Source organism: Podarcis filfolensis (assembly GCF_964270895.1).
Source record: "Podarcis filfolensis genome assembly, chromosome: 4".
NCBI classification, from domain to species: Eukaryota; Metazoa; Chordata; class Lepidosauria; order Squamata; family Lacertidae; genus Podarcis; species Podarcis filfolensis.
In genome coordinates, this window is record NC_139607.1 from 63,710,757 (window position 1) to 63,734,948 (window position 24,192).

At 45.6% G+C, this 24,192-nt stretch overlaps 2 protein-coding genes and 1 long non-coding RNA gene across 6 annotated transcripts in view; 1 reads left to right on the top strand and 2 right to left on the bottom strand.

Moving 5' to 3' along the window:
- The window catches only part of CD80 (CD80 molecule), a 40,302-nt gene extending 33,654 nt beyond the window's left edge, over nucleotides 1–6,648 (bottom strand). The window contains exons 1-3 of one of the 2 annotated variants that reach the window (XM_083611732.1): nucleotides 6,631–6,648; nucleotides 6,217–6,517; nucleotides 4,950–5,394 (exon numbers count right to left, since the gene is read on the bottom strand). The gene's annotated coding sequence lies outside the window, so the exon portion shown is untranslated. Of the gene's footprint in view, nucleotides 1–4,949; nucleotides 5,630–6,216; nucleotides 6,518–6,630 lie in introns of those variants that run through there. The other variant, XM_083611733.1, reaches the window with a different exon arrangement.
- A 1,519-nt stretch (nucleotides 6,649–8,167) lies between these two features.
- ADPRH (ADP-ribosylarginine hydrolase) lies at nucleotides 8,168–21,499 on the top strand. Of its 3 annotated transcripts, XM_083611674.1 has the most exons (5): nucleotides 8,243–8,375; nucleotides 12,013–12,197; nucleotides 12,548–12,863; nucleotides 19,754–20,114; nucleotides 20,952–21,499. In XM_083611674.1, the coding sequence occupies exons 2-5, from the start codon at nucleotides 12,168–12,170 to the stop codon at nucleotides 21,349–21,351; spliced, it is 1,107 nt and encodes a 368-aa protein (XP_083467800.1). In that variant the 5' UTR covers nucleotides 8,243–8,375; nucleotides 12,013–12,167; the 3' UTR covers nucleotides 21,352–21,499. The 3 variants fall into 3 exon arrangements, with proteins under 3 accessions (XP_083467801.1, XP_083467800.1, XP_083467799.1); XM_083611675.1 differs by lacking the exon at nucleotides 12,013–12,197 and having other exon boundaries at nucleotides 8,168–8,375; XM_083611673.1 differs by lacking the exons at nucleotides 8,243–8,375; nucleotides 12,013–12,197 and adding an exon at nucleotides 8,395–8,532.
- Nucleotides 14,893–18,089, bottom strand: LOC310761678. Its single transcript, XR_014547662.1, has 2 exons — nucleotides 17,914–18,089; nucleotides 14,893–17,798 (listed from the first exon to the last, which is right to left on the bottom strand). It is a non-coding gene; the product is annotated as an uncharacterized lncRNA (long non-coding RNA).
- Nucleotides 21,500–24,192: the final 2,693 nt, after the last annotated feature.

Here is a 24,192-nt window from a genome sequence, read left to right on the forward strand (position 1 = left end):
AGAAACACCGTTTACCTTCCCGCAGCAGCGGTACCTATTTATCTACTTGCAGTGGCATGCTTATGAACTGTTGGGTTGGCAGGAGTTGGGATAGAGCAGTGGGAGCTCATCCCGTCGTGGGGATTCGAACCGCTGACCTTCTGATCAGCAAGCCCAAGAGGCCCAGTGGTTTAGACCACAGCGCCACCCACATCCCATATACAGCGGTACCTCGGGTTACAGACACTTCAGGTTACAGACTTCGCTAACCCAGAAATAGTACCTCGGGTTAAGAACTTTGCTTCAGGATGAGAACAGAATTCACACGGCGGCAGCAGCGGGAGGCCCCATTAGCTAAAGTGGTACCTCAGGTTAAGAACAGTTTCAGGTTAAGAACGGACCTCCAGAATGAATTAAGTTCTTAACCGGAGGTACCACTGTACTAATTATACACAAATGACAAATGTTCTTTAGATGATGTTCCCTATTCCTGGGGTCTAGTAGAGACCAAAGGCCTGAATCACTTAGTCATACATGGTGAATAAGAAATGTTGCCCATTCTGGTGTAACACTGCTTCTGATTGGCTCACTGGGGTATCCAACATGGCACCATGAGGACTTTCCCTGGCATCTACAAAGCCTTGGAGCCTACCCTCCCCCCCCCCCAGATCATTCTCCCCTACAGTGGCAAATGTGGTTACCTCCTCCCACTCACTGCTCTCAAAAGTACGTAGAGTTGAAGGAAGAAGTTGGAGGAAGAATTCTGTTTCTCATTTTCTCTTTTAAGTCTATCTGCTTTTCAAGGCTCCGATTGGCACCTTGGGAAGCTGAACAGAAAGTGGAGCTACTGAGAGGGGAGAAGGGATGAAAGAGGACCCCAATCTGGGAAACTGGGGGTGGGGTGGTAAAGTGACCTGGGAAGAGATTGGAGGGGAGGAATGTGAGGTGCCACAGAAATTGGGTGGGGGCATGCAGAATTGTGTTGGGACTGGTAAAACAGATAATTTCAACTCTTGATCTGTGGCTTTATTGCCACCCTATCTAAAAGTCACTAAGTTCCAAGAGGAGGGTCCATGCCTTGGATAAAAGTTTTGTGGTGCTGAGTTTACTTGGCAATCTACCACTGCAAGGTATGATATGACAGTGGTTTTTGGGGACCCTGTTTAAAACAATACAAATTAAAGGGAACCCATTTTAATTCTACTAGATCAGTATATATGTAGGCTCCATCTATCAGGGTGGGTGGGGGAAGAGGAGAGAGAAAACCAGCCTCATAATCTGTTTGTGATGATAAACTAAAATCCATTTCGCATTTACTTCTGCCACCCTGTCTCCCCCACCCTATATTTGTGCCTTTGATAATTTGCACCTAAATGTTCTTCTTGTTGTTGTATGTTAAACTGACAGTTCCACTTATTTTTTACCTTTGTTTTTGTTGTTGTTGTATGTTAAACTGACAGTTCCACTTATTTTTTACTTTAAGAATGTTTAACAGGATGTTTTCCATCAGAGCTGGGTGAATTTATTACAGAACAGCTACAATCTGAACATACATAGGGACATTTACTATCAATATAGGTGGTTATGAGCAGGAGGGGAAATAGTTCACAGGTGTGCTATTTTTGTGTGCAGTTGACCTCAGTGCACACTCCATTCATTCACTTCCTACTCTTAGGATGGGACTGAAATTTGAATGCTCTAGTGCACAGGTACATAGGGCCAAACACAACATGACACTGATTGCATGAATGCAATTAACAAACTTTTTTTTTTTTAAATGCAGCAATGAGAGCCCAAACAATATTGGAGCTGTGAAGGATGGAGAGATAAAGTTTTACAATTTAACTCCTTGCCTTAATCGGGATGAAAATATCCCCTATGCTATTTGCTTCAGAAGGAAAGCCTCTATTGGCAGCATCATTTTCAAATGCACCCCTAGCATTTGTCTAAAAAGTAAAAAAGAATAACAAAATAGCGATAGTGCTTTACAAAGGACAAAGACCAGTAAATACTAGGGATTACCCTTACTAACTTCAAACATTTGGAGCACATGTTGATGGATGGGGCAAGCTTGCTTTCTCCTGTTCCAAAGGCTAGGACCTCAACCAATGGCTTCAAGTTCCAAGAAGGGAGATTCCGACAAACATCAGAAATACCTTTCTGAGAGTAAAAGTTGTTCAACAGTGGAACAGACTTCCAGGAGAGGTGGTGGACACTTGTTCCTTGGAGCCTTTTAAGCAGAGGCTGGATGGCCATCTGTCATGTACGATCCAGTTGAGATGCCTGCATTGCAGGGGGTTGGGCTAGATGACCCTCGGGTCCCTTCAACTCTAAAATTCTATGCTTTTATTTTATAAACCTTGAAGGATGCTGTAAAGGCACTAAAGGCCATTAAAACCACTGGAATGGTTTCTTTTAAAATTCAGAGGAACTGGTTGGAAATCTAAAGGTTAAGACTTTATTTCCTAAGGAGCTAACATGTCACAGGCTAAAAAGAGGAAGAACACTGGTTTAGCAAAAGAGGAAGATGCTTAAACCATCCGGCATGCCTGAGAAAGTTTTCATCTTCTCGCTTTAAATCAAACAAACAATGGAAAATAGAAGCCATTTGGAAAATTATATATCGTTCTTGGAAATTGAGCCTTCTTAGCAGTACTTGTGGGATCTCTTAGAAATGTTGGCAGCAGGACAGTTACTCAAACTGATAGTAGATCCTTATTTTATCAGGTTGCCCTTGTTACTAAAATAAAATGAAATAAAAATGATAACATCCTCTTTATCTGTTAAACTGAAAGCAGCTCACGGGATTAAAAATAAATCCTAATTCAAGCAACAATCAATAAATTGATACAAACAACAAAAGAAGTTGCAGCAGAAAAATAAACCAGAATCCCTTACGATTCTGCCACCCGAGGCAGCTGCCTCAGACCACCTCATGGGCAGGTTGGCCCTGCAAAAAAATTCAAAGTCCCACACAAAGTTTGCTCTAATGGCCCAGCCTGCACCAAGTGGTTCAGTTAAATAATTTTAGGCTGTGAATTTAACGGTCTTAAGGGGCATCCGTCTTTAAATTCAGTGTCTTACTTCATTTGCTTCAAAATGTGGTAAACACATCTTGCTGCGCATTGAACCTTCAGTGAGGGGGGAAAGTATTTGATCCCCTGCTAAATTGGCCATTTGCCCTCTGATGAAGAAATGACTACTTTGGAATCTGCTGGATTGATTGCTTCTGTCGACAGGTGTCTTTTGTACAGGTACTGTAACAAGCTGGGATTACAGGTAAGACCTCTCCCTTACAGCAGGTACTTCTAATCTCAGCTTGTTACATACAGTGAAGATACCAGGTAGTCTGACATCTGGCTGGTTGATATACTTATTTCACTCATTATAATGATCATCAATCTCTGACTTTTGTCTTCTGGGGTTTTTTTTGGGTTTTCTTGTTGTTATTCTGTCTCTCATAGCTACAATAAACCTACCATTAAAATTATGGACCGGTAATTTCTTTGACAGAGGGCAAACGGGCAAATTTAGCAGGGGATCAAATACTTTCCCCCCTCACTGTAATTTAGACACCCTGACCACCAATAGCCCTTGATCTGTCCCTCAGGCTGTTTTATTTTAACTGTCCCACAAGTCCACCTATAATATAGTAAATACCATAATCACTGAGTTTCATTTTATTACTGCTATCATCTGTTTTCCATTTTACTTACAGCATAAATCTATGCATGTCTACTTAGAACAGGGCTGACCCAAGGTATTTTGGTGGCTGAGGCAAATACTTTTTTCCCTCACTGTATCTTATCTCCAGTGCTATTTAATATCTACAGTAAGCCGTTGGGAAATATCACTAGGAGTTTTGGGGTGAGGTGCCATCTGTATGCTGATGGTACTTGGATGTAATTCTTCATAACTTTTGCATCAGGAGAGGCTGGGCTATTGCCTGGAGACAGTGATGAAATGGATGAGGAAAAGAAAGCTGAGCTTGAATCTCATGAAGATGGAGGCACTGCGAGTCAGAAGTTCCCATGTCTGAGAAATTGGTCAGTTGCCTTCCCTGCATGGGGTTGCACTTCCTCTGAAGGAGAAGGTTCTCAATTTGGGGGTGCTCCTGGATCCAGCTCTGTCACTGGAAGCTCAGGTAGTCTCAGTGACTAAAAGTGCCTTTTACCAACTGCAGCTGGTTCAACAGCTATGGCCACTGCTAGACCAGGAAAGCATTGCCACAGTAGCTCATGTGCTAGTTACTTCAAGTCTTGATTACTGCAATGCACTCTATGTGCCTGATTCCAAAGCTGCAGTTAATAATACAGTGGTACATCTAGTTGCAGGGGATGCGGGTGGTGCTGTGGGTTAAACCACAGAGCCTAGGACTTGCTGATCAGAAGGTCGGCGGTTCGAATCCCCGCGACAGGGTGAGCTCCCGTTGTTCAGTCCCAGCTCCTGCCCACCTAGCAGTTCGAAAGCACGTCAAAGTGCAAGTAGATAAATAGGTTTCCGTGCGCTGCTCTGGTGCACTGCTCTGGTTTGCCACTACTACAGGTGCCACATAATACTCGTTCTGCATTTGTAAGAACTTGTTCAATGTGGCAGCACCTGCACTTTGGAACTCCCTGCCTATTGAAATCAAGCAGGATCCTTCACTGTACTCTTTTAAGCCCCTGCTAAAAACATTCCTGTTTAAACAAATCTACCCAGATGCTAAGGAAGTTGAGGTAGATTAAATCTGTTTCAGTATTTTAACTGTTTTATATTTTGTAAACCACTTTGAGGGTTGTTGTTGTTTTTTACAATCAAGCAGTGTATACATTTTATGAAATAAAGACATAATAGACACACACAAACCCTACAGCTCCAGTTAACACACACAGAAGTTTCCCACCACTTTCCCTCCCAATCCTCCTTCCCGGTCACAAAAATAATTGCAAATGATTAAATAAAAATCAATATTACAAAAATATACTCACACTCTCCGTCCATTGATCTCTCTTAAGAAACATGAATGAAAAAATAAGTTACTTAAACTTGCAACCACACCTTTCTCTTTGCTAGCTACAAAGAATGACTGTGAGCTATTTGGAGGCGCGGCCTATAAGGAAACAATTCTGTGTATACTCAGGACGGATCATAAAACAGCCCTCCCTTATCTTACAGAGTTGCTGGAGTTTTCTTATAACAAGAGGCAGGTGAAACCTGCACAACTGGGGCTGAAACTGTGGCATTCTTACAGATACTAAAGCTTTCACATAGCTTTTCTGCTCAGAAACCTAAGGGGCGGGTTATCCTCTTGGCTATAGCTGTACTTTTGGATTAGGGTTTGCTGAATGCTGCAGAGACTTGATTGACAGACATGTTTGTAGAGCGTTCTAATAGAAGCATAACATGTGTGTGGAACAGGAAAGAGTGTGTGGCCTTAAGATCCTAGGAGGGGAAAAACCAAAACAAAACAAATTGCTTGACCTTCTCCTTGGGAGGACTGTGCCCCAGTAGGCAGTGGAACAGCCTCCACTGCTATGAAGGCTTTCTAAAACTACAGTGGTACCTCGGGTTACATACGCTTCAGGTTACAGATGCTTCAGGTTACAGACTCTGCTAACCCAGAAATAGTACCTCGGGTTAAGAACTTTGCTTCAGGATGAGAACAGAAATTGTGAAATTGCGCCAGAAATGGTGGCGCGGCGGCAGCGGGAGTCCCCATTAGCTAAAGTGGTGCTTCAGGTTAAGAACAGTTTCAGGTTAAGAATGGACCTCTGGAACGAATTAAGTTCTTAACCCGAGGTACCACTGTACTGAGTAAAATGACCCACCTGTATCTGTTCCTCTTGTGACATTCACCAGTACTTCCTGATTCTCCTAACTGCAAAATACAGTATGGAGCAAGTAGGCTAAAAATGAAGATATGGCAGCCTCCCAGGAAATGTTACCAGAGAAAATAATAAAGTGTCCCTTATGCAAGCACAAAACCAATGCATTCCCTTGGTATGTTGGGATGGGGGGGGGGGAATGGTGTTTTTCTAGGTACACAAACATCCATTTCTAGGATGCTGTTCAAGGGGGGGGCACATGGAAAGTGCACAGTGCACAGCGCATATATTATGTTCAAAACTTCAGTGATAGTGGAAAGAGACAGACAGAGAGGAAGACTTAAAATTGCCAGTGGGATTTTTCAGTATTTTATGTTGGACCAACAAAGCCCTATGAAATGGTGTGGTAGTGGGGCTTGCAAAGCTGCACTTAATATTAATGTTAAAATTTCAAAGACCTGGATCCTTTGTAGCTCCATTTTGTAATTCTGCAAAACACAGGAGATTCAAGCCACATTTTTCTTGACTAGGTTCAGACTGGCTCAGAGCAGTTTCACATGTACATTCTGTTGCCGAAAGTTCAATGGGTTTCGGTAGACATGATGTATCCCAGGAAGCACACAAGTGCATGCTCAAGTGTTGTCTGGCATTACAAGGAGCCTCATCTGTAGTAGCAGTGCTTGTCTAGGAATCCGGACCACTTTCCCACGCACAGCACAGGTAACATCCAGCTGCATAAACAAGACAGCTCTCAGAGTCGGCTCACACAACCCCACCACCCACATTTACTCAAACGTTGGCCCCGGTGAGTTCAATGGCACCTACCATGCCCAACCTTACCTACCATGCAGTTCTAGGCTCAGAAGTTAGCCCCACCAAATTCAGTTTTCAGTGGGGTAGCCCTATGACTCCGCTACACAAAAAGCAACCACCACACGTGCCCTGGCACTTTAAAGTCTAACACGGTCTGCTGAGCTGAGGCAGAAGTTTTTGTTGACTACAATCTATCCATAGCTGTCAACCGTCCCGTATTTGGCGGGAAATGCCCTTATCCCAGTGCCGTTTCCCACTGCTGTCCTAGATGGATGATGTCCCTTAAATTTCCCGGGTTTCATGCTTGCCCGGCTCGGGAGGGAAGCAGCGGCTCAGGGTCCTCCGCCTCGAGAGATTGAGAGAGAGCGCGCGCACGAGCTGCCACGTCTCCGTCTCTCCCTTTTCCCCCTCAGGGGCACGTCGTGAGGAGACGGGGGGCGGTGGGTCGGCACGCAGCCCCTCTCTTGCGAGACTTCCGCCGTGCTGCCAGGGGAAGCTGGAGGCTGCAGCAGCGGCGGCAGCTGAGGAGGCCGCCTGAGGGAGGAGGAAGAGGAGGGGATGGGGAGGGACGCAGAAGGGCGGCGCGGCCGCTGCCACGCCACAACCGCCTCATGCTGGGCTCGCGGGCAGCATGGGCAAGAGTCTCTCTCCCTCCCTCTTGGGCAGGGAAGGGCCGATGGAACTCCTTGCGATAGGATGATGGAAGCCCCGACATGCTGCTTAGCATACCCTCCAATCAGTGCAGCATCTTAATGTAGTGATTTCTTCCTCTGCATCCCTTTCATCCATAGTTCAAATTTTTACTACAAGTTTTCTGTCAATCCTACCAATGTATGTAACTCTTTACAATAGCTTTTCAAACAAATTATAAACTTTCCCCATGCTTTATTAAAGAGGTCCTCTTCCTGGTTTCTAATTCTGCCTGTAAGTTTTGCCATCTCGACGTCCTTCATCAGTTTTGTCTGCCCCTCTTCTTTGGTCGGAGTTGTAGACCCTTAGGATCATCTAGTCCAACCCCCTGCAAAACACAGTCAGTCGCAGCCAAAGCAGCATGGTTCCATGAGTGCCGGATTTCTGTATAAGCGAAGCAAAATCCCTTATTTTGGCTGCTGATCCCTTATTTTCGAGGCTGCTGGTCCCTTATTTTAAAATCTGTAAGTTGACAGCTATGAATCTATCCCATCAGATTCTGCGGGGCGAGAGTGGAAGGGAAGTCACCGTTTCTGTTTGTTATTATGTGATGTACCTATTTTGTGTTTTTCTACTGTCATCCGCGCTGTGATGCTCGGGTGACGGGCGACATATACATTTAATAAATAAGTATTGAGCGTAAATACTAATTTACAGTTGTGTGTGCGTGTGTGTGAGGGAGAGACCCTGCGTTTTAAATCGTGCAGCCCCGAAGAGGGACGCTTCACTCCTCAGGTTTCCACTCTTAAATTCGCTTCCACACGGCGTGTAGTCGCGTGTTTCTTGACATCTCTCCCCCCCCCCCGCCCGCTGCTTGCAATCCAGCCCCGAAGAAGCGATCACATGATTAGGATGAGCCCTCCTCTTCGCCCGCTCTCTCTCCCAAAGTAGCTCTTCTCCAGTTCACTCGCCGCTGACGAAGGCGCGCAGGCCAGCTACTTAGTCAGGACGACGACCGGCGCTCGGAGATTGGCTGCGGCGGCTGCTGTTTCTGTTTCTGCGCGGCTTGGGCGCAAGTCCAGCCTCTCCTCCCCTTTCACTTTCCTTTAAGGGGGTTTCCTGCCCGGGCTTCTGCCTGCATCGCCGGTAAAACTCAACTGCAAGTATCTTTCGCGCGGCGAACAAATCCATGTTTGGGAGCTTGCAAAGCCGACCCAACTCAGGGGGCGCCCGCCTGGGCTTGTGCTTCTGCCGCTTGGTGCTGGCGGCAGCGTGCAGCGCCCGGTTCTGTTCTTTCTCGGAAGTAAGGCCCGCGAAGCGCAGCAGCTCTTCCCTCCCAATCCAGGCTCGGCATCAGACGGCCGGTTTAACCCGGCAACCCCCCACCCCCAGGGAGCGCTTACTCGCAAGCAGGGCCGCCCGCTCCAAGGGCACAGAGTTGTAGTAGCCTCGGAGTAAGGAAAACCCAGTGGATAAGCGCCCCCCCCCCCAGTTCCACACCGCAGCGTGGAGCCGCAGAGTAACGGGCTGCAATCCCAAACCCGCCCACCTGGGGGTGGAGGGGGGCGTTGAACTGAACAGGTCTTGCTTCTGAGCAGAGGCCAGGTTGCGCTGTGTGCTTAGGATCGCAGCCATGGATTTATTGGGGGGGGGGGCGGTGGACACCGACTTGTCATCGCCCTCTGCCTGGCTCTGCCTAGCAGATTCGAAAGGACTCGTTCAACAACGGTTCTTTAAAATTGCTTTCTTTTGATTCCAAGTACTCAGAAAAAAAATCTGTCAAAATCTTTCCACAATTTCTACTTTTAGTTTTTATTTATTGACTTGATTGAGGGGCGGGCAGCTGCTCCCCCCCCCCCAGCTACGCCCGTGCAGCCTGAGTCACGGCAAACCAAGCGCGCATCTCCCAAACCCGGGAAGTTTCCACTTTGCGCCTCGGCAGGTCCCGCTTCTTTGAGGGCGGTTGACTTAACTCCGAAGTTTGCATTGCATTGCATTGGCAACCGTCGCTAAGAATGGGTGGCGTGGGTCGAGGCGGCTGCCTTAGCTCAGAAGGAAGCCCATTCCCCGCTTTTTTCCATCCACCCCCTTTTTTCCATCCACTTATCCCCTGAAAGACAAGCCCTCCAGAAGCCGAAAGCACTCGGAGGTCCGAACAGAAGCAGCCTCTGGTGCTGGAGATTGCGTAGAGAAACTCATTATTTTTTCCTCCTTTTTAAAACCCGGGCATTATGAGGAAGGGGTCAAGCGGCGAGCCCAGGGCGCTGGGGGTGGAGGGGCGAGTCATCTTTCAGGGGCGGTGTACTCCCTTCTGCTGGGAATCGACGGGGCGTGAAGAAGCGCAGCTGCCGCCTGCTCGGAAGAGGGCAGGAAATGGTCGCGGAATGCTATTCATTTCTACCCAGAGCAGCCGGATTTAACCACCACAGCCGCCAGAATAAGACAAGGAAACGTGACAGGGCCAGCTAGAACAAAGCAGCTCGCCTAGGATGGCAGCCAGGCTTTTCAAGCTTAGGCACCTTTCTCCCAAGAAGCAGACCCACACATACTGTGTGAATTGGGCCCTCTTGCAAACAACAACAAAACAAAAAACGGGAGCATTATATCACATGCACGTTGGTAACCGCTTGTGGGCCGAGCGGAGTTTCCCTCCACACCTCCAATATATCAGGGGCTACATGCAAATAACACTGTATGATGTCTGAGGCACAGGATGTCGACAGGTGACACTTTCCCCATAATTGCATTTCCCTACTGGCAAAGGTTTATTTAACCTGTGGAACCTTTGACTGCTGTTAAAAGCACCAGAGCCCCGGAGCCCTGCAATGCCAACCCTAAGACAGTCAAGGAATGCAAGTTTCATGAGATATATAAACCGGATAGACAAACCTTTAATCGGTGGCAATGCTGCCAGAGTCCGTGCAAGAGTGGGTGCGGTATTTTAGATGGCAGCGGGGGTGGGGGGTGGTCTGTGTCAAAAGAGACTTATGATCTACTGTAACCAAAAGGCAGGTGACCGTGTTTAGGAAAATCCAATATGGAATTGTTCAGAAGCATGCTTAGAACATTTATGGCAGGTATTTATTATTCATACCTCACAATATCTACAGTGATGTAGATATTCTGTCCTTTCCCCTTTCCTTTAGGAGCAAGAAAAGGAATGTGAGCCTTTAACATGATTGTGTTGATTTTAGTGATTGTACCACCAGCAGCAACTCACCACCAGAAATCCCCCTATTTTTTCTCCATGAGTGGGAAAGCAATGAATCACTCTCCCCTCCTCTCCATGTTGCTACTAAAACCAATCTAACTGTCCCACAACTGCATTTTCATTAAACAACAACAACAACCCAACAGCAAGAGATTAGGTAACAGCCTTTGATTACCCTGCAGGGTTGTCAAATGTTCTGTGCCCTTCCTCAGAACAACATTAGTAGAACAACGTACCTCCGGTTGTGAACAGGATCTGTTCTGGAGGTCCAGCCATATCCTGAGGATTTTGTAACCAGAGGTGTCTCTTCTGTGTAGAGCGCTTCTGCGCATGCATGAGCTGCGAAACACTTCCGGGTTTGCCGCTTTCGCAACCTGAAGTTTACGTTACCCGAGGATAACGTAACCCGAGGTTCCACTGGATTCACATTTGCATTATCAGGGAATTTTTTAATGCTTCTGCAGATTAAAAAAAGTTCATATTAAAAAAAAATTGCATAAAACTAAACCCTTATTAGGGACGCGGGTGGCACTGCGGGTTAAACCACAGAGCGTAGGACTTGCCGATCAGAAGTTCAGCGGTTTGAATCCCCACGATGGGGTGAGCTCCCGCTGCTCGGTCCCTGCTTCTGCCAACGTAGCAGTTCGAAAGCACGTCAAAGTGCAAGTAGATACCATATTTTTCACTCTATAAGATGCACCAGACCACAAGATGCAGCTAGTTTTTGGAGGAGGAAAACAAGAAAAAAAATATTCTGAATCTCAGAAGCCAGAACAGCAAGAGGGATCGCTGCGCAGCGAAAGCAGCGATCCCTCTTGCTGTTCTGGCTTCTGGGATAGCTGCGCAGCCTGCATTCGCTCCATAAGACACACACACATTTCCCCTTACTTTTTAGGAGGGGAAAAGTGAGTCTTATAGAGCAAAAAATACGGTAAATAGGTATTTACCTTCCGACGGGAAGGTAAACGGCGTCTCCGTGCGCTGCTCTGGTTCGCCAGAAGCGGCTTAGTCATGCTGGCCACATGACCCGGAAGCTGTACGCCGGCTCCCTCGGCCAGTAAAGCGAGATGAGCTCTGCAACCCCAGAGTCAGTCACGACTGGGCCTAACGGTCAGGGGTCCCTTTACCTTTAAACCCGTATTAGAAAGCACATGCACTTCTATCATTGCTGCTACCTTTTAATTTTGGGTGACTTTTGCCCAGTCATTGCTGCAGTACAATCTTGGATTTCTCCGTTATTTTACCTGAGCGACTATTGCTTTTCTACCAGGAAATCAAAAGAAACTAGCTTCAAAATGAACCAGGAAGTTGCTTCAAAATAAAGTAGGCAGGCCTTCTTCATTAGTGGAGTCTTGAGAGAAAATATAGAGTGACACCCCCCCCCCCAAAGGAAGTCTCAAAAACGACTCCAAAATGAATCAGAAAGTCCCTTCTCCTTTATCTGTAGGAGTGACTTCTTGGGTCATTTGAAAGCTTATTGATTTATTTAAAATACTGTTTAAAAGCTAGTGTGTGCGCGCATATATACCAATTGTTTTCAGAAGTTACCTTTTTAATGTATATGTCCTGCAGGCAGACTTAGGTGGCAGGTTACACCTACAGCACTGTTCACATGATCAAAACATTCGCACCCTGAAAAGTCCGCAGCTAGAGCAGTGCTTCTGCGCAAGCGCAAAGCGCGAGAGAGTGCTTCTGCGCGTGTGGTGAAACCCGGAAGTATACACATAATGGGAGCAGGCCTGAGCAGGACCGCAATGGTAAGTCCTGCCCTTGGATGTATGCGCATTCGTTTGCACATCTGCAGTGTGTGTACAGGTGTTTGATCATGCAGACAGTGCATGAGCACTGTTCATAGGATCAAACATGTAGGGAGAGCAGGATTGAGGCTTGATCTTTCTAGGATTTTGAAGGATGTATATCAAGCACTCACAAGCATGAACGAGACTGAATTTATAGAGACAGGCAGGGACCAAATATATTTAACAGGATCCCTGCTCCTTGTGTACTGTAGGTTGATTTTCTTAGACATTTTGACCACATTGCAGTTTTAACCTGTTTTTCATCAGAGGCTTTATTGATTGCAAACTGTTGTTTTGCATGAGGACAGAACATGTGTTCGGGCCTGCAAGAGAACTATGAGGCTGCCATGGTGCTGAGTGCCGTTGGAGACGCCTTGGGCTATTACAATCAAAAATGGGAGTTCGTGCGCAGCGGTGAGAAGATTCACAGCGAGTTGGCCAAAATGGGCGGCCTGAACAAGCTCAACGTGGCAGGCTGGAGGGTCAGCGACGACACCGTCATGCACTTGGCTACTGCTGAAGCCTTGGCAGCAGCTGGGGAAAACCCAGACTTAACCCACTTGTATAAACTCATTGCAACAAACTACAGAGATTGCATGGATGACATGGATGGACGAGCTCCAGGTAATCTTTCCTTAACTTTTAAACATATGAAAATAGAAGGCAGCAGTTTCTGGATCATGCATGTTCTATGTGTTCAGATTGGAACATGATGTTTCCCAAAGGCCTTAGAGTCCCGCAGTACAGTGGTACCTCGGGTTAAGTACTTAATTCGTTCCGGAGGTTTGTTCTTAACCTGAAACTGTTCTTAACCTGAAGCACCACTTTAGCTAATGGGGCCTCCTGCTGCCGCCACGCCACTGGAGCACGATTTCTGTTCTTATCCTGAAGCAAAGTTCTTAACCCGAGGTACTATTTATGGGTTAGCGGAGTCTGTAACCTGAAGCGTCTGTAACCTGAAGCATATGTAGCCCGAGGTACCACTGTACTATTAGAAAGGGTTCCTTTCACAACTCTGTCCAGTGGCTGCAGTAAACTTTTACGGCTCTCATTAATTTAATGCTCAGCTGTGTTTTCTAGTCAGATCTCATAAAAGCAGGGAGTGGAAACCTTCAGGCCTGCCAGAGGATGTTAGCATCTCTGACCACTGGCCATGCTGGTGTGAAATCTGGAGGGCTGCAAGCTTCCTTGACATTTTAAAGTTTTGTATTTTATGACTGCATATGGCTGTATTTTAATATTTTGTTGGAAGCCGCCCAGAGTGGCTGGGGAAACTCAGCCAGATGAGCGGGGTATAAATATTATTATTATTATTATTATTATTATTATTATTATTTCCACATGAGTTTCAAATCTGTGCTGAGGTTTGAACCTGTGATTCCCATGGCTGTAGCCAAATCTCTCTCAATTTCTGGCTCACCTCATGTCATACTTTGATATCAATAGGAATGGACCACGGTGCAATGAGCAACTTTCCCTCTGCTTCAGCTTTCCATCTTCAGGAGGACACTTTGCTCTTCCATTTAGAATACAGACATTGAGTGTGTTATCCTCCAGATGTTGGACTGCAGCTTCTATCAGCCGTGATCAGTATGACCAGTTGTCAGGGATGATGGGAATTGTAGTTCAAGAATATCTTTTAAGGTTACAGATTCCTCCAGCCCTGACTTACATCCAGCCTTCCCACTAAATATACTCTGTTTAGAATCTAGTATATTTTAGTTCACTCCCATTCTGTGAAATGGATATTTCCTAATTCAGTAAACATGCTGGCTGCTACAGATTGTCCATTGTTGGCAAAAGGCCTATATATCTTCAGAAAGAACCACTTTGTTTCTTTGCAGTGAGAAGCATGGGCTCATCTGGGCCTTTCATTTCAAAGTATTTAGCTCCTGCCAGAGAGCTAGGAAACAAGAGTAGGGCTGCATGGCAGTTTGGCATTTATTTGTTTGCTTTTTTCATCCCAAGATTGAGGAACCACTTTAAGGAAGAGGTGTGCTTCCTTTTTCTTCCACCTCTCTTCAGTTACTTTCCCCTCCTGTGATGATGTTTACATGTGTGGCTGTGCTATATTTTCAGTGGCTGGAATGGGGAATTTGGGAAGTATTGATTGTATGCACTCCAGTCTGTGGATTCTGAGCTTTTCAACAACATAAGAGCCAAGTGTGCCAGAGATGATAAGCAGCTCAAAATGGGATTTGCATAGGACATCTGCTCATAAAAAAATAAGATGGCTGAATCTATCTATGCAAAGTTGTACCATATGCTCTGCAAAAGGAATATTATGATGCACGAGGATGATATGAACCCATCACAGGAGCCTGAAACACAATTCAGAGTTTGCCTTTTGACTGCATTTGGGTGATAGTCTCTCTTAGAAGCAATGGACTTTTCCTGAGTCCAGCTAGGTTAGAAGGAATCACTTGGCAAAGTGGGTTGCTTCTGCACTAGGTGTTTTCTGACGACTTCTACTCCTTCACTTCATGGAAAATCCTGGTGATGTTCCTGCTGAAATGTTGCATTCCAGCATTTCCCATTATGCTTTCTTTTAATGTCTGATTTGGGTTTTTCCCCCTGAGTTTCAGAGCACTTCTGGGCCTCTGGGCTTGCGTCTCTTCTGCTATTACATTGCTAGCTGGTGCTAGGCTTTTAAATTTATTTATTGCCTACCTGCACTTGGGAAGCTGCCATCTAGCTTAGTCTTATCTACTTGACTAGCTGGTGATGGCTCTCCATGGTTCCAGACAGGTATTTCCCAGCATGCAAAGCATATGCTCCTCCACTGAACTGCAGTTCTTCCCCTGAAAACTTCCTGATTGCACCGAAGCAAAAGTACCATAGCAAATAACGTCAGGAAAATGTTCACTGGTGTGATCATTGTAGCCCCAAACTGAGAGGGGTGGAGCTTCCTGCTACACTGAGCTGGGAAAGAGGATTGTGAAACTGTCAGATGATTTGCAAACCTGTTAGAGACTGATGAAATTCAGGGGATTCCCCACTGCCCCACCCCTGAAAAGGCTTTGGCGTGGGGGGGGGAATCCCCCTACCTGCGCTGTCCCTGGGAAAGGCTTTCTCAGCAGGAAGACACTGCTGCTTTGCCAACCTCACCACGGCTTGATTTGACTGAAAGGCCCAGTGAAGCATGGAATGCGCCAATGAACTTTTAAAAAACAACAAAGTAATTTTTATGTACTTGCGCTTCAGTGCAACAAGGCAGTTCTGGACATGGACACCCACACGCCCCACAGTGTTCTCTGCAAGCTTAGCTGTGACACTGCCCTTGTTAAGCCACATTACTATTGTCTTGGAAATTTCATGGTGTAACAAGGAGCACACACACACACACAAAGGATAGAAAATACATCATATGAACCCTTAAATATGCAGTGAGAAAATGCATTTGAAAGGGGGAATGAGAGAAACAAAATAGTTTGAATGAAAGTGTCACCAAAGAGAACATTTGAGGCAACATAGAGTATAAGGCCAGGCACAGGCTATAAGTTGGGAAATCCCCTGTTCTAATTTTGGTGCTGTAATTAATTCACTTGGTCTTAGTGTGAATATGGTGACGAAACTACTAGACTCCTGTTATTACTCAGCTGTACTTTCATTATCGAGCTGATGTGTGGAATCATGTTGATGACTTGACATTTATATAGCACTTTCCTTAAATATTTAGACTTCCAGAAAGTGGAAGCTGTGATGTTGCTTATATAGCAGCATCAGTGTGCCATGTTTGTATGCATGCATGCATACTGCATTTGCATATTTTGGAACTAAAATCCAGACATCAGTTTCTTTGCCCTGCTGGTGGCACAGCTTAGTGCTGCAGAAGCAGCACATGTCCTCCCCCAGAAAGGAAGCAATGGGTTCAGGTTTGTGTACCAGGCTGAGAACAGCCGGTCACTCAGACCTTGCTACCTGCGCGGGAACTCGTGTATCTTCCAATCTCTAGGCTAGCACAATCCACAAATATCTTATGGGACGGGGGCTGTGTGATAGCACTCCTGATACCCTGAAATCCCTTTGGCAAGCACCCAAAGCTGCAATGTCGAAGGCTGCCTGTCAAGACCATTGGTCCATGTTGCTTAGTACTGCCTACAACAGGAATAGCCAAAGTGGTGCTTTCTAGCTGCTCCCATCAGCTGCAGTCAGCATGGACACATGTTGTCTAACAACAGCTGCAGGGCACCCACCCTGGCTACCCACCATTTCCACTGACTGACAGTTCTCCAGGGATTGGTGTTGTTCCCAGCCCTACCTGGAGATGGAAGGGATTGGACCTGGGCTCTTCTGCAGGCAAATATGTGCTCTGCCACTGAGCTACGGTCTCTCTCCTGGACAAGGGCAATAAACTGTGTCAACTGAAGTTGGTGGAGCAACCAAATGGGGACAATAAGATCATAGTTGTACAAGCAGTCACAGCTGATGATCAGACCTTGAATAATATCATTACCAGGGTCTGTTGCCCCACTTGACAACCCAACCTATCGGCCTTCCCCCTGCCCACCCACTCCTCCCTTTTGCCTATCCCTTCACAGCTCACCCAAACCACCACTCCCTCCCCAACCCTTTAAAAGAGAGGGATAAGCGCTTTAGAGAACAATTGGCCAAACTACTTTCTGAAGTGCCTCTGCCCCTTAAAACAGCTTGCCTGGGCTGCCTGCCCTCCACACTGCTTGCTTGCTTGCTTGCTTGTCAACCTGCTGTTGTGCTGCAACTGCAGCATGACAACAGCTTTACATGTTTATGTACATAGGAAAAAGTCAAGCAAGCTGACATAGGCTGCAATCCTATGTATATTTACATGACGATAAGCCTCATCTGTGGGGTATTGTAAGACTTAATTTCTGGGTACACATATAAGGACCTGTTTTCCCTATGAACCATGGTATGCAAATGGAGCATAGGAAATGCTTTTAAGATTGTACAGCAGATGAAAAGATTGTCTATAGGTAGCTGGGAAGAATGCAGTTCATTTCATTTAGAGCTTGTGTGTGTTTGGATACGACGCTAATTTCCTAATGGTACATCTTGAATATTCTAAATAACTGCAGGCCAATACATAAAAAAAATCCAACTTTAAAGCTGTGGCCGCTTTAAAGATGGGCATCTGGTATCTATGAACTCTTGGGTGATGCAATTCAAGAATGCTAAGAAGAGTCCTGTCTGATCAGAAGGGTTGATTTAAGAGTCTGTTCTGTGAACATGAGCTGATCTTGGGAGACACCCCAGCCAGTTTCACATGTCTGAGCTGTGGGAGTTTCCTAGTTATAACATGCTGTCACCATGCAATTCCCTCCTAGTATGGAGTAAGGGTACACTTGTCACCTCTTTTCCACTTCCACAGTGCACTTGTTTGCTTGTAGATGGGCTGGGGAGAAAGGGGACATTATTTTTTTGCTTGGTAGCAATTTGGCAGAGGTCCTTGATGGAACCTTCCATCCCCCCCCCAATATTCATCATTGATTGGGATCTCTAGAGATTTATGGAAGAAAAAGCATCCCCTGCTCCTGCTCAGCTCAAAACAGAAGGACCACCTTCTGCCAAACCCAAGATCTGTTTCAGGGGTAGGCAACAGGGTGCCCTTCTGATTACGTTAGACCACAACTCCATCAGCCCCAGCCAGGATGACCTGTGGCCAGGAATAATGGGACCTATAGTCCAACAACACCTGGAGGGTGCAGTATTGGCTGTATCATAGGGAGGGTGACTCCCTGCTCTGGTAACTTTCATGAGGTGGATTGTTGCAGTGCTGGTACTGCCCTCAAGATTCAGAAACTGCGACTGGTCCAAAAAAAGCAGCAACCAGATTACTGGGTTCACATTTAGAACTCACTCTGGAACCTTATGAGAGAGGATTCCATCCTGCCTAAAGTCCTCTATTATCGTTCCAATAGCAAAAAAACCTAACCCGGAAGATCTGAATGACTTTCGTCCAGTAGCACTCACACCTATAATCATGAAGTGCTTTGAAAAGCTGGTACGAAATCATGTCATTGCCTGCCTACCAGAGGGACTGGACACATTCCAATTTGCTTATAAAACGAAAAGATCGACAGAGGACGCTGTGGCGATTGCCCTCCATGCTGTCCTTGCACATTTGGAGCAGCGGGGGGGTTATGCCAGACTGCTTTTTTTAGATTTCAGCTCGGCATTTAATACCATTCTACCACAACGTCTGATGTCTAAACTGGAAGATCTGGGGCTTCCGTTATCACTTCGTGGGTGGATACTGGACTTTTTGTCAGACCGCCCCCAGAGGGTTCGGTTGGGCCCTTATACCTCTAATTGCTTAAGACTAACATAGGAACACCACAGGGACGCGTACTCAGTCCGCTCCTTTATATTCTCTACACGTACGATTGTGTCGCTGCTCACCCTAGTAATAGGGTTGTCAAATTTGCAGATGACACAACCGTGATTGGGCTCATCCCTGAAAGGGAGGGTGAAACGGACTATAGAGATGAGGTGGAGCGGCTGACAGAGTGGTGCAGAGCTAACAACTTGCTCATAAATACAAGGAAGACAAAGGAGCTTGTGGTGGACTTCAGGAGACAGAAGAGCGATATCCAGCCACTTTTGATTGATGGGGTCTGTGTGGAGAGGGTAACAACGTTCAGATTTTTGGGCATTGAATTACAAGAGGATCTGTCCTGGAGTGTCAACACAAGGGGGCTTGTGAAGAAGGCGCAGCAGAGACTGTACTTTTTGAGAATTCTAAGGAAAAACCATCTTCCGCATAAACTGCTGCTTGCCTTCTATCACTGTGCCATTGAGAGCGTGCTCACTTATGGCTTATGTGTGTGGTACGGAAGCTGTACTACCCAGGACAGGATGGGGTTGTGCAGAGTTGTTAAGGCAGCAGAGAGCATTGTTGGCTGCCCACTTTCCACCTTAGAGCAGATTTATGCCACAAGGTGCCATAGGAAGGCACTGGACATAGTAAAAGATCCATCGCATCCTGGTCACTGTCTCTTCGAGCTCCTGCCATCGGGACGGAGATACAGGACGATGAAGACAAGAACGAGCCGTCTGAAGAACAGCTTCTTCTCCAGAGCGATCTCAGCCCTGAATGGGAAGCCTGGACTTTGAAAGTCATCTAATCTTCCTTGCTGTACTATACTGTATTGTTTTAATTAGTGTTTTTATGGAGCAGTCAAGTAATTTCGTTGTCCCTGAGAGGAGGCAATGACAATAAAGATATTATTATTATTATTATTATTATTATTATTATTATTATTATTACTAGTAATAAATATTATTAATAAGAAATAATGATAAAAAGCATTAATACATATAGTTGTTAGTGTTATTAAATCTTGTTATTCATAATGATAGTCCTATTAAAACCTCAGGAAATCAGTGCTTATTGATCGAAAGCATTAAAGTTGTTACCTGGTGTTTGTGCGTAGACCATACAGGTTGAGGATGATTAACTGCAAGTCAGCCTGAGATGCAAATGAACAATCAGGGCAGATGTACAAGTTTCCCACCTTTCCCACCCTTCTTAGGTGATACCTGCATGGCATACGCCTTGAGATTGGATCCAGACAAGCCGGATAGCTGGATACCCGACTTCTCTGAAAGAGGAGGAGGGTGTGGTGCAGCCATGCGGTCAATGTGCATTGGACTGAGGTTTCGTCACCCAGAAGAGCTGGAAAACTTGATCGCAGTAAGCATAGAGAGCGGTCGGATGACTCACCACAACCCTACCGGCTACCTTGGATCCCTGGCTTCTGCTCTCTTCACTTCTTATGCCATAAATCGCAAGCCACTCCAGGAGTGGGGGAAAGGGCTCATGGAGGTGCTACCAATGGCAAAAGCCCATATCCAGAAGGCAGGTTCCTTTGTGGAGAAGAACTTGCAGTGCTGGTAAGTAATACACATTTTGGAAGTCGGAAGGTTCTAAAAGCCATCTGATAGATTGAAATAGTTCCCGATATGATGTTGAGAAAGTATGAAGTGTACCTCCTCCTCGAAAAGTCCGGAGGGTGGCAACACAAGAATGGGCCTTCTCTGCAGTGACCCCCCGTCTGTGGAATGCTCTCCCCAGGGAAGTTCTCCTGGCGCCTTCATTATATATCTTTAGGCGCCAGGTGAAAATGTTCCTTTTTAACCAGGCCTTTGGTTGATCTAATTTGCATCCTATGCCCTTAAAAAAATTTTTTTTGGGGGGTAGCTATTGGTTTGTTTTTATTTTGATTATGTATTTTGTGGTTTTATATTTTGATTTTATTCTGTGATCTCTAAGGTCTCCGGGTATAGGATGGTATATAAAATCAAAAAATAATAGTAATGTTCCTTGTGCTGGTGACCAAGATAGAGGGGAAGGAAATGGATGCTGCTTATTACCCTGGAACAGGATTCCCCAAACCTGGGTTTCCAGCTGTTTTCAAACTACAATTCCCCTTATCCCTAGCTAGCAGGACCAGTGGTCAGGGATGATGGCAATTGTAGTCCAAAAACATCTGGAGACCCAAGTTTTTGAAACCCTGCTGTATAATATTGAAACATTGACCCTGAAGTACGTATGTACTACAACAGAGAAAGCATTTCCTGATCTGCAGAGGTCTCAAAACGTGCTGGATGTTAAGACTTTCTAAGTTTATACTGGGTTTATTTTTTTATTCATACAAGGCATATACAAATACAGTCTTAATATGAAATCCTAGATATTTACATACCTTCCCATGGGTTTCTGTTTCTTAGGAACTACTTTGAAAGGACATGGAAGAAGTACCTGGAAACTAGAGGCATTTCAGATGGGAAATCTCCTCCATCCTTCCCCGAAGTGTATGGTGTGAAAGAGAGAGATGAATTCTACACGTCCTTGAGCTACTCTGGCTGGGGAGGTGCAAGTGGGCATGATGCTCCCATGATTGCTTATGACGCCATCCTTGGTGCTGAGAACTGGATTGAGTTGGCTCACAGGGGTTTCTTCCATGGTGGGGACAGTGACTCCACTGCGGTCATGGCTGCATGCTGGTGGGGGGCAATGCATGGCTTCAAAGGCATCAATGCGAATAACTATAAGGAAATTGAGTATAGAGACCGACTGGAAAAAGTAGCGAGGAAACTCTATCACCTGAGCTTGACTGCAGGGCAGTGAAGTCACACTTGCATGTTATAGGCAAGACGTCCCCTGCAGAGACCTGGAAGTTGCTAACCAGTAGCCTCTGGTGCTGTTCATCCTTGCCAAACATATAGTGCAGTAAGTCAAGAGATTTAAATATAGCAAAATAAAAGGCCTACTCTTACGAGCTCTTACTTGAAGCATTAACACCGAGTGTGAAGTCTGCTTGGATACAAATTATCAGTGAAATATTAGTGCGGGCCAATAAACTTGAGAAACCTATGAGACAGTGGTGTAAATGTGAGTGGCACAACACAAAAGTTAGGTAGCGGGGGTGGGGGATATCACAGCAACTAGTTGTGCCCATTATTTCTAAAATTTGTCATGAACAAAGATATTTTGGTGGCGTTTTCGCAGGTCTTTGACTTTGAGAGTTTAGTATCAGAGACAACTTTGCTGTCAAGTTCTGTACAGTGGTATCTTGGGTTACAGACTCTGCTAACCCAGAAATAGTACCTCGGGTTAAGAACTTTGCTTCAGGATGAGAACAGAAATCGCGCGGCGGTGGCGCAGCAGCAGTGGGAGGCCACATTAGCTAAAGTGGCACCTCAGGTTAAGAACAGTTTCAGGTTAAGAACGGACCTCCAGAACGAATTAAGTTCTTAACCCGAGGTACCACTGTACTTTGCAGGCTACAAATGTTTTTCCTTAGATCTTTATTGGGAGTGGAACATGTTCAAGATTGGGAATCTACGGGCACATCTTTCCCCATTAATACGGGTATTATTTCGTGCCAGTCGAGTTGCCATAGTCACGATGTGCCCGTCTCTAAAGCTGGTAGAAGGCTTTTCAGTATGGGTTGAGGCATCAAACTTCAAAGTGGAAACTGTGCCTTCTAAGTGATGGGTTGATAGATCTGATTAGCTAAGGCAAAGGTGGGGGACCTGTGGCCCTCCAAATGTTGCTGGACTCTAGCTCCCATCATCCTGGCCATTGGCTGTGCTGGCTGAGGCTGATGGGATTTGGAGTCCAGTTACCCATCTGTGGAATCTTCTCCCGAGGGTTAGACGCCTGGCCCCACCGCTGTCAGTTTTTAGGTGCAAGGCTAAGACAATTTTTTAATTACCTAGGATTTTGGTGGTTAAGTGTATCAGACATAGTTTGCAGTTTGCCTTTCAGCTGGTTTTATATGCTTTTTATTAAGTCACTTTGAGAAGTTTCTTTTCTGACCGTTCATGTGAGATATGGAAGTTAAGCGTGTCAGATTAGATGAAAACTAATAAAAAATTAAAAATTATTAATTACAGTAAGTGTGTCAGATTAGGACTTGGGAGACCAGGATTCCAACCTCCACTTGGCAACCTTGGGCCAGTCACTTTCTCTCGGCCTAACCTCCTCACAGGGTTATTGTGGGGATTAAATGAGTATGAGAACCATACCAGTAAGTAAGTAAGTAACTAAGTAAGTAAGTAACTAAGTAAATAAGTAAGTAAGTAAATAAGTAAGTAAATAAATAAATAAATAAATAAATAAAGAGTGATGAAGAATACAATCAATCAACAACAGTATCTGGAAGGGCAGAATTCCCCCTATCCCTGCCACTTATGGAAGGCCTTCGTCTGAATTAGAATGGCTTTAGGACATGTGGATTTCTCCAGAGTAGTTTTTGCACTTGAAGACAAGAATAAAACCCAAAGAACATTGAACTTTTTAAGCACTGTTCCTAAGGGGAGTTTTCTATGAACTTTTAACCTCTTCCTCATAACATTAATTTCTAAGACTCTATTAGACAGGGTCCAGAAATGGAAAATGTGTAATATAAAGAACTCAAATGATCCTTTACAGGAGAAAAACAGCAGAAATTCAAAAGTCCCCATTTCAAATCTCACCTCTGCCATGAACTCAGTAGGCCTTAGGCAAGCCACCCTCTTGCTGCTCCAGTCCCCTCATCTGCATGATGGGAAATAAGAATACGGACTTACCTTATGGAAGCCCTCCAGATGTTTGGTTTGGCTGAGGCTGATGGGAATTGTAGGCCAAAACATCTGGAGGGCCCCAGGCTTGTGAAAATTCCCATACAGGATTCTTGCAGAGGTTACTAGATTAACATGTAGTGTTCTGAAGAATTGAAATTGCTACACACATGTTAAATATTACTATTGAACTGTAAGACATCAGGCAGATAAGGAGGAGTTGCTGTTTAAGTACTTATTTTTGCTCTCAATGTTCTTGTGGGAATTATCTGTTGCCTTTTGGAAGGAAAAGGGATCCATTTTAATACTTTTGAAACATTAAACAAAAGAAAGTTTAAGATTGCCTCTCATGGGAAAATGATGAAAGTTACTGACCATACAGTCCGATGGCCACCCCGCCATGGGGCTTGGCTATGGCCCATCATCATCAGAGTCTCCTCCTCCTCCTTTCTCCCAAGCAATCTGTTTTGCTGGCTTAGGGGAGGTTGTCCTTCTAAGTACTTGCCAGGCACTTCTAATCCCATGCAAAACCGGGTGTCCACAGCATTAGCTTTCAGCACAATAGGGGAAGGGCAGGCTAATGAAACCCACCCTCCGGCACTGCAGGTGGCTCTCATCTTAGGCCACTTGGCAGCGCCTGGGGCCAGGCACTGGTCCAAGTACTGGCACTGGCAGTGCATGTGACAGCTGCTCATTCATGAGGAATCGCTCCCATGTGTAGCAGCTGAGCCAAGTGCATGGCTAGAGCAAGAACCTCGGGGCCTGCGATAATTTAAGCATACAATTTGACATTGCAGGCACTGGTAGGGAGTCGTCCTTTTGACAGCTGGGTGGCATCAACAGGGAGAAGAGGAGGGAAGCTCTGGTAGCAGCGCCTCAAAGCCATCAACACAGGACATTGAAG